The following is a 10,276-nucleotide window of genomic DNA, read 5'->3' as shown; positions in this document are numbered from 1 at the left end:
GGTGTGTGTGGTCGGGTGTGGCCGGCAGGGGTTCGTCACCGGGGAAGGCGCTGTGCCGTGCTGTGCTCGGCGGCGGTGGTGTGGTGTTACCTGCCGGCAGTCATGCTTGGAGGAGGAGCTGCTGTTACTGCGGGAGGGGGAGGAGATCTTCTGAGACATGGCTGAGGTCCTCTCCTCTGAGCCCATCTCCCAGCACGGGCTTCACTGTGTCAGCGGGGAGTTGGGCTGGGGCCGACCAAGCACATTCCCTCACTACAGAGAGAGAGAGAGAGAGAGAGGGAGAGAGAGAGAGAGGGAGAGAGGGAGAGAGAGAGAGAGAGAGAGAGAGAGAGGGAGGGAGGGAGGGAGGGAGGGAGGGAGGGAGAGAGAGAGAGAGAGAGAGGGAGAGAGAGAGAGAGAGAGAGAGAGAGAGGGAGAGAGGGAGAGAGAGAGAGAGAGAGGGAGAGAGAGAGAGAGAGAGAGAGAGAGAGAGAGAGAGAGAGAGAGAGAGGGAGAGAGAGAGAAGGTAGTGGGCAGAGAGAGCACGTAATCAGACTGGAGAACTCAGAAAGCTTTTCATATATTCAGACACATACTCTGCTCTGCTCACTGCAGGGATATGTTTAGAGTGCTTCTTTATTCATTATGTTTGCGTCTGTGTGTGTGTGTGTGTGCGTGCGTGTGTGTGTATGTGTGTGTGTGGAGAAAGGAAATGGCCATTACAATAACAGTGTAAGCCTTCAGAAGCATCTGATATTCAGCCCTCTAACAGAGAAGAGCCGCTGTCAGAGAGAGAGAGAGAGAGAAAGAGAGAGAGAGAAAAGAGAGGAGGTTGATTTGATTCCAGAGGCCCTCGATATGGAGAAAGACGACCAGCCTCCCGGGGACGTGGGTGGAAACGGCGGTGCGGCTGCATGTGAAGCCATCAGTTCATTGAAGCCTGAAGATAAACCATAGGATTTCTGATGGACTCATTAACACCGACCAGACATTAGCCAGACTTATATCGTTAGCGCACAGCCAGGCTATACTTTGCTAACGCACTGCGAGTGGCGTGGGTGGCTAGCTACCAGGGATGAGATGAGTGTAAATTACACAATCCGCAGTGGGGAACATACGGTACAGCACGCCATTGCAAAGCACGCCAAGCAAAACGCCTTACTGATGCAGAAAGTGAAGGTGCCACCGCTGACGGAAGTACCAGGAAATCCATTCCAAAAATCCATTCCAACAGAGACGGCTTTATCAACGCGCCACGTCCTCCGATCACCGTGATGTCTGAGCCCTCAATCAGCTAGAGTGACATCATCACACGAAAGAAAATCACACTTCCCCAGGCTCTCACGTTGCAGTGCGACACGAGAACTGCTGACTCTGTGTGTGTGTGTGTGTGTGTGTGTCCTCTCCCGGTGAATCTGCCATATCTCACCAGCCGTGTCCTGTCTCCAGCCCCCCTCTGGGCGCTGCCGTCCCCCCCCCCCCCCCTCAGCTGAGAGCGATCTGCGCGCAGACATGCGAGCGGGCCGGCCGGCCCGCTGCACGGCGCCGCTCTGCTGGACGGCAAGGTTAATCACATTAGCCTCTCCGGATCTGCGAACGCTGCTCTACGTAATAGCCACAGGCTCTCAGGTTGGACAGACAATGGGCCGGTCACCTGAAACCCCCCCCCCCCCCCTCCTGTCCTGTCCTTTGTTTTTTTTTGCCAAACCTGGCTCTCTGTCATCTCTCTCTGGCCGTCTGTGTGGTCTTCAGTCTCTGACAGTCTGTGTGGTCTTCAGTCTCTGGCCGTCTGTGTGGTCTTCAGTCTCTGGCCGTCTGTGTGGTCTTCAGTCTCTGACAGTCTGTGTGGTCTTCAGTCTCTGGAGGTCTGTGTGGTCTTTAGTCTCTGGCAGGCTGTGTGGTCTTCAGTCTCTGGCAGGCTGTGTGGTCTTCAGTCTCTGACAGTCTGTGTGGTCTTCAGTCTCTGGCAGTCTGTGTGGTCTTCAATCTCTGGCAGTCTGTGTGGTCTTCAATCTCTGGCAGTCTGTGTGGTCTTCAATCTCTGACAGTCTGTGTGGTCTTCAATCTCTGGCAGTCTGTGTGGTCTTCAGTCTCTGACAGTCTGTGTGGTCTTCAGTCTCTGGCAGTCTGTGTGGTCTTCAATCTCTGACAGTCTGTGTGGTCTTTAGTCTCTGGCAGTCTGTGTGGTCTTCAATCTCTGACAGTCTGTGTGGTCTTCAGTCTCTGACAGTCTGTGTGGTCTTCAGTCTCTGACAGTCTGTGTGGTCTTTAGTCTCTGGCTGTCTGTGTGGTCTTCAGTCTCTGACAGTCTGTGTGGTCTTCGGTCTCTGGCAGGCTGTGTGGTCTTCAGTCTCTGGCAGTCTGTGTGGTCTTCAATCTCTGGCTGTCTGTGTGGTCTTCAGTCTCTGGCAGTCTGTGTGGTCTTTAGTCTCTGGCGGGCTGTGTGGTCTTCAGTCTCTGGCAGTCTGTGTGGTCTTCAGTCTCTAGCAGTCTGTGTGGTCTTTAGTCTCTGTCAGTCTGTGTGGTCTTCAATCTCTGTCAGTCTGTGTGGTCTTCAGTCTCTGGAGTCTGTGTGGTCTTTAGTCTCTGACAGTCTGTGTGGTCTTCAGTCTCTGGCGGTCTGTGTGGTCTTCAATCTCTGGCAGTCTGTGTGGTCTTCAGTCTCTGGAGTCTGTGTGGTCTTTAGTCTCTGACAGTCTGTGTGGTCTTCAGTCTCTGGCGGGCTGTGTGGTCTTTAGTCTCTGGCAGTCTGTGTGGTCTTCAGTCTCTGGCAGTCTGTGTGGTCTTCAGTCTCTGGCAGTCTGTGTGGTCTTCAATCTCTGACAGTCTGTGTGGTCTTCAGTCTCTGGCAGTCTGTGTGGTCTTCAGTCTCTGACAGTCTGTGTGGTCTTTACTCTCTGGAAGTCTGTGTGGTCTTCGGTCTCTGCTGTGTGGTTCTTCTACAGTAGGGACTCTCTCAGAGGGACATGGGGTCATGTCGGACGTAACCGCCCACTTTTCACCTCTGCCCTTTGTGTGCGAGAGGTCTCTTATCACGTGTGACCAGACCATAGGCAGGACAGGAAGCCTCATAATTATCCCCCAACCATCACACACGCACACACGCACACACACACACACACACACACACACGCTCCATTTCCCTCGCAGCAAAGCCCCTGTCAGCCAGCCAGCAATCCGGCCTGCCAGCCTGCTACCTAGACGACAGTGCCAGAGCAGCTGCCTCTCTCTCTCTCTCTCTCTCCCTCTCTCTCTCCCCCTCTCTCTGTGTCGAATGCATCATTTATTCATCCACTTTCCACTGATCACGCTGCCACCTCCTCATAGGCCTTTCACACTGTGAGCGACCAGGCCGCGCACCTTTTCATCTGCCCTAGCAACACCTCTCAAAGGCCTTCATCAGGCTTACAGGAGGATTAGGCCTCTCATCTCTGTTCTGCTCCTCTATTAACATGCATTACTTCCTGACTGTCTGAGATGGATGACTGAAGAGATGGATTATTCCAGAGTTCGGTGTTTTCACGGAGCAACTGTGGGCAAGCTGTCATTCTGAAGACATGCACCATCATAATATTTAGGGATTAAATCGAAGGAGCTGTAAATCTTACTGTACCTCCACAGTTTGCAATTTTGTGCAAGACAACTGACAAGATAGGGAGCACAGCCAGACCAAATATTGGACGCCATGTTGGATCCAGCCCTATGTGAGGTGCAGGTGTGGTTCTTACTCATGGTAATCAGCCCCCACCACAGCGATGAATGTTATTAAAGGGAGAATGGGTGTTGACAGGCAGAGAGAAGGCCTATTCCATTAGGTCTGAGAGGAGAGAGGGAGGGAGGAGGATGGGTACATGAACACTAGACTCACAAGTCCGTCTCTGAACGCTGCACTCAACTAGATGGCGGAGAGGCGGAGATCTCGATAGTCTGGCACCGCGACATGAACACTGACAGCTGGACAAGATGAAAGATTTATGGGAGCCATGGGCAACGTTGACTCATCTTCAAGATGGAGTCCCCTCCACACACACACGCACACACACGAATGCACGCACGCACGCACACACACACACATACACACACACACACACACACGTGCATACCCACAACCCACTGAGAACCCAGAAAACGAGTTATCATCACTAGAAATCGTGCTCGGAGACTAAGAGCACAGACCTCCACCTATGAATGCATTTTATGGCTGCGTGCGCGCACCATTACCAGACTCCAATTGTTTTTCACTGCCGTTGTTTTCGCATTTGGAAATACATGGGAGTGAATGCAGCTGACGGATTATGAACGAACTATGGCTCATTCACTTCCATGTATTTCCAAATGCGAAAACTATGGCAGTGAAAAACAATTGGAGTCTTGTAATGATGAGTTTGTAATCCCGATACTGTATTCAGCCTGTTATTTTGACAATTTTGGTTCTTGAAGTGGTGTTTTTATAGTGAACTTTTAACATTGGAGTCAACAGGGACTTCCGCATCTGTACCACCAATTACGCCAGACTGACCAATATGGCAGCTGAAGTGAATAAAGCGAATGGGGGGTGTCCCAAAAAATGAATGGAGGTGAATGGGTGGCCGTGTTTGGGCAGCTCTGTGGCGCCTCTCTTGGGTCACAGCCAGTGGGGGGGGTGGCTCGTTGCACTCTAGGCTCCCCCGCACACTCCAGTCCAAACCCTGTGTCTCTAGCGCCCCCACACAGGGAGCTGGATTCACACAAAATGTTGTTTTAATTCTTGGATCCGCCCCGTGATTCAGATCCGCTCCAAAATGTAACGGTTTCTTCCTTGGCCCATGCTACATCCCTCCATTGAGTTTCAGGAAAATTGCTCCGGTAGTTTTGGCGTAATCAAACACTTGATATGCTGAAGTGCAATTAAATTGTGCGTCATCTTATCCAGAACCACAGCTGAGAGCTGAACTGCAATTACAACTAATGAGCTCTCTTCTGCAGAACTGTTGATTGCTCAGCTTGTGATAATGAGCACGGTCCTGACTTTAGAGACGCCGACTTTGTTTTGACCTTTTCAAGGAGGAGGGATAGTTATTCATAGACCCCACAAAGTGAGCCTTATTCAACAACAAACTCAGTACTAAATTGACAGAATTGAGGAATGAATATGCTATTATATGAAACAAAGTGAAAGACAGTTGCAGAGTAGCAGAGTGATCAGGCAGTTATTGTCGGTCAGTCAGCTCACCCCCTTTCTGAGGGTGAGAAGAGAACACCATCTAGGTCGACCTGAACTCAACCCACTGATAGAATCAAGTAATTATGAGCTCAGGTGAAACGAATAGCTCTCTAAGGTCCAAGCCTTGTCATTCAATCCCTCTATTATAGGGACTGCTGTTCAAAGGCATGTTCCTGTTCCTTGGAAAGTGTATCTCATAAGATGTTTCCAAAAATAGCCGGACAATGCCTGGCTAAACAGTGCGTGGGGAGAGTGACTAACGTGTGCTGAAGATTCCAGCAAAGCACACTGTTGCGTCATGTCCTGTGGCCAACCGCTCCGCTCGGCCACACACACACACACACACACACACACACACACACACACACACACACACACACACACACACACACACACACACACTCCCCGACGCCCATGGATTCGTGGGTGACTCACGGAACCTAGGGCAACTAGGGCTGGGTTAAAAAATCGATTCATCAATTCTGAATCAAATGATTCTGAATCGATTCATGAATCCCAAAATCGATCTTTTATTTAATGAATGAATGAATAAATGAAGGAATGAATAGTTCATTAATTCATTCAATGATTCATTCATTCATTCATTTTTGGAAATCAGTATCGATACCCAGCCCTAGTATTGATGTGTTGCATAACTTGGCAGTCATGTAATTAAGGTTACAGCTAAAAAAAAAACAGGTTTAAGTAACACTAACCGAATCGATATTGAATCGAATTGAATCGAATCGTGATAATCGATTCTGAACCTTGTGAATCGGAATCGAATCGATTCTTGAAATTCGACTCGATACCCAGCCCTAGTCACAACTCATGAAGGAGAAGAGGGAAAGATGGCACTCGAGTTGATGAAACCGAAGCGTGTCACCCTCAGAAGTGCGTACAGTCACACCCGCGTAGACGTCAATGTCGCGGACTTCACAGCGGGCGGTGAGTGTGTGCAGCCTGTCGTGAACGTGAAACCGGCCTGCTGGCTGAAATGAGACGTCGGCGGAGAGGTATGCCCGGCGAGCAGAAGCTCGTTTAGTCTTAACGGCCACTCCGCCCGCGTGCTGTGTCTTTGAAACCGTCTCGAAGGCTCCTACCGACCCCTTCCTGTGCCCTTGCATGGATGGCGGGAGGGAAGCCTGGAGGTCAAACCTTAATCCTTAGATGGACGCTTGGTCTAGGCTCAGGTAATTTGTTCAGTGAGGAGCAATACAACCGAGCTGTACATTCCACACGTCAGAGCTTAGATAAACACTGCATGACGGAAAAGCCTTTCGTAATATAATGAATTCAGGGGACGGCTAGGACACAGGGCTGCGTTGCCACCGCCGCCTCTCCAGAACACAGCCAATCAGACGTCACACGCCTGGCAGGGGGCTTTGGGAAGGGCGAATCAGGCTTGGGGTGGGGGGGTGGGGGGCCCATGGAAACGCACCTCTCGGGGACAAGCCCCTGCAGTACAGCATTCCTGGGAGGGAAGAGCAGCGTTAACGAAAAAGACGGTACTTACAGTAAGACTCCGTCGGCAGCTGCTGCTCCTTCATCACGCCCAGCGGGGGAGGAGACGAAAGTAAAAGCGTTCTCCTCAGAGAACAACAGAACACGTGAAAGCAGCCATGGTTCTCTATGAGACCTCTGAGAATGCAATTACAGTACTCTCAGAGTGAAACTTCATTTCAGAAAGGCAGACTTAGGGTCTCGTGTAAACTACTGTAAGCGAGGGAGATTAAAACCAGTACCATTTGAATACATGACAGCCAAGGGCACTGGAATACTTTTGGAATGAGATGCAAGGAAGGGACAAGAATCATAGCCTACATGTACTGTATGAGGTACAGTATGTGAAGTCTGCTGAGTATGCTACATTATTTACATGGCATTGAGAGAAAAGTACTTTTCCATCCCCCATGGGCTGGGAGTGGTGATTCATATTCCGACGTGACCTTTCAGAAGAGAGAGTGGCCTAGTCTAGCAGACACCCCGTGGTTTTGCTTATGACTTCAAACCACTCAGGGCACACATACTGTATCACAAGATTAAAGCACTGTAGCTTTTCCTTTGTGAGATTATGGGAAAGGCTGCTTGACTGTTAATGAGCTTCAAATGATCTGAATCTGCACATATTTCTCTTCAGAGGAACAGTCAATTTGAGCAGCTTAAGGGATTTATAAAAGGTGCGACATTTTCCCACCGAATCCAGCTTTGGTCACATGGTGTTATCAAAACCGAGAACGTTACGCAACAACATTCGATTGAAATTGCTCAAAGAGATAACGCAGGCCAAATCCTCTCAGGTCTGTTTAACCCGAGTGTCTTTACAGTGTGAAACATGGTGGGCTGATGCAATCTCTGTTGCGAGTGGGCAGGGAGGTTTGTTGTGGTAACCATCTTATCTGTGTGGTCCTGCTTGGCTCCTATTCTGACAGCTCATCCCTTTCCCAACAAAGCTATTGTCTTAAAGGGGAGGAGGTGTGCAACCCTCTGCCTGCTTAGCAACGACACTGAGAGCTCATGACTCTACAGGTGACTGGTGTCACAGTCGGTATACTGTAGAAGCCAGAACAACCAGGAGCCTCCTTACATTCTAATCTCTTACCCACCAATTAATCCTCACTTACCCACCTGGCATCTGTTCCTGTTCCATTACAGTATGCTGTTGTCATCTATTTATCCATCCATTTGAGTCATAGTCCCACTCAGTTAACGCTAACGTTAAGAGGGATACGTCAGGCCTGACTCATCCTCATGGTAAAATGTAAACGTGTTCTGGGAAATACAGTTTCAACGCAATGCCTACATGGACTGAATGAACCCCATGTACTGATTCCCACTAAGATATCTCAGTCTGAATCCAAACAGGAAGAAGAATAGTTCGATATCAGCTTCAGAGCCTCAGCCAAATTCTCTAACTGTCTACCAACGGTCGTCGGGAGAGTTGGCCGGCTCGGAGCAGATCGGGGTCCAGGCTATGAACGATGCTTTGTTTGTTGTTTGTGGCCTTCTGAACAAGTAAAGTTGATTAGAGGAGGCTCGGGTACTAGCTGTTCTTTATATAGGGGACATACACTGGATATCCCATTACAATAGCTGCCTCTAACCCTTTCCCAGTGTAATAATAATCTGATTACAGCCATGCATTACTGCTCTGGGATAATATCCACTTTGGCTGGGTTATTACATTACCAGAGTATCAGTGCTGAAACTCCAATTGTTCTGGAAGTGGGCTGGCCAGAGAAGTTAGGCTCTGGCAAGTATCGACAATATTAGGAGGACTCGCAAACTGAAACACTTTTCCATTTGCTAAAAACACAGAATTGATTTGTCCATTACTGCATGTTACACCAGAGTAGTCTCCAGTAAGTCTCCAGCCTTAGCTTGATGAAATCCGTGTCTCTCAGCCTGTGAGAAGAGAAAACGCAGCGGTGGTTTCAAAGACTTCTCCTCTTTGTCTTCACACAAGGGGCAATGACAATGGCACCGCCACAGATCTATGGAAACAAGGTTCTGATTGGGGAGAATTCATAGGCGGCGGAGCCAGATCGTTCCAGACAGAATTCATTAACGGTGCTGTCTGTCCAATGATGGAATCGTGATGTGATTAGGGCTGAGAAAGAGCAAAACGCTGCAATTCGTCAGAGTAGAGGTCATATAAGTCCTGCAGTATAAAATCTCTCTGAACTCAGAGAGGTGGATCTGTAAAGTCCTCGAAAGCTACAGATGAACATGGGCCGTTATTCAGTGAGTAGAGGGGGAATATAGCCTCTGAAATTCAGGGTCTGGAAAGGTCTCTCTTCCAGAGTGATCTCTTGGTTGGAATTCCAACCAGGCCAATCAGTGTCCTTTGAATGCGTCCTTTGCATTAAACTGCACGACGTGACTGGTTAGGGGATGAACTGAGGACTCGTTCGGCTACACCCATCTCGGAAAAAAGGCTGCAATGGGAGCGTGTTCAGACTGAATCATGAAGTGAAACGAAATGGAGGTTCAGTGTGTGAGTGTCAGACTGAGGCTAGGAATATGCACGGGCAAAGGAGCAGTTCTACTCTCAAAACCCCTGTGGGGAATGTCTGGCACAATAATTTAGCACCCCCCCCCCTCAAACACACACACACACACTCCAGCAACCATCCATCCTGACCCTGTCCCCAATCCTGTCCAATCGGTCCTCAGCACAGACCAGCCCTGCCACACACGTCGGAGAGTGATGAGGAGGAAATAGAGCAGACGATATCCTGAGCTCGAAGCTGCCCAGAATCAGGCCGCAGCAAACTCACTACCTGCTTGGCTTTACAACCTCTGCTCCACATCCACACACCGTGCTGTCACTCTCGTGGCACTGCGTTAGACGTCAAGGAGCCCGCCGGCCGCCGCAGAATAAGCCCAATAGGCTCTGTGCACCAGCTCCACTACTTCCTGAAAGCAACTTTGCATCTTTATTTCCTGTCCTATATGATTGGATTAAGTGATTAATTAGGTGTGCGCTGGGTCTGCCGCACACCTGATTAATCACTTCATCCAATCATATAGAACAGGAAATAAAGATGCCAAGTGACTTTCAGGAAGTAGTGGAGCTGGTGCACAGATCCTATCCCAGAGTGACACACTGGGACGTACCTCCTGACTAGAGGGGTGGAGTCTGCGCCGGCGTCTGCGTCTCTGCTGGCTCGTACCCGTGGTACTGCGCTGTGCCGTACGTGAGAGGGCAGCGCAGACCGGGGCTGCTCCTCGTGATCCGTTCTAGTCGCTGTGACGACTGCCGTCCTCCGAGCCGAGGTCAGCAGGGGTCGCTCGGAGAACCGGCCTCAGAATGACGACACACTACTTTCACCGCTATAGTTTTGGGGTTGGGGAACATTTAACCTACGCTAGAAATGTTTACCCACACTACAAAAGGGGAGAAGTTGTGAACATCAAGACTGTTGATAAACCACATCCTCCACACCCTCTCTTTCTCAGAGTGACTGAGGTCCTCTCTCCATTGAGCCCGATGGAATCACAGCTTCACTTTAACCAACAAGTGAACAAGTAGCGGGCACAGAATATATGAACATGTTGTGTTGAGCTTGTGAGAAGCGCTCTCAGGAATGT

At 49.8% G+C, this 10,276-nt stretch overlaps 1 protein-coding gene across 1 annotated transcript in view; it reads right to left on the bottom strand.

Annotated features, from left to right (window-relative positions):
• osbpl3b (oxysterol binding protein-like 3b) overlaps positions 1–186 on the bottom strand; it is a gene marked incomplete at its 5' end in the record, with an annotated part of 25,452 nt that extends 25,266 nt beyond the window's left edge. The window contains one exon of the mRNA XM_084441702.1: positions 91–186. Within this exon, the coding sequence (XP_084297828.1) occupies positions 91–186 (96 nt within the window). The remainder of the gene's footprint in view (positions 1–90) is intronic.
• Positions 187–10,276: the final 10,090 nt, after the last annotated feature.

The sequence above is a fragment of the Borostomias antarcticus genome, assembly GCF_949987555.1.
Source record: "Borostomias antarcticus genome assembly, chromosome: 8".
In the NCBI taxonomy this organism is placed as follows: Eukaryota; Metazoa; Chordata; class Actinopteri; order Stomiiformes; family Stomiidae; genus Borostomias; species Borostomias antarcticus.
The sequence above is the reverse complement of the archived record's forward strand: the minus strand, read 5'-3'. Positions and strand labels throughout refer to the sequence as shown.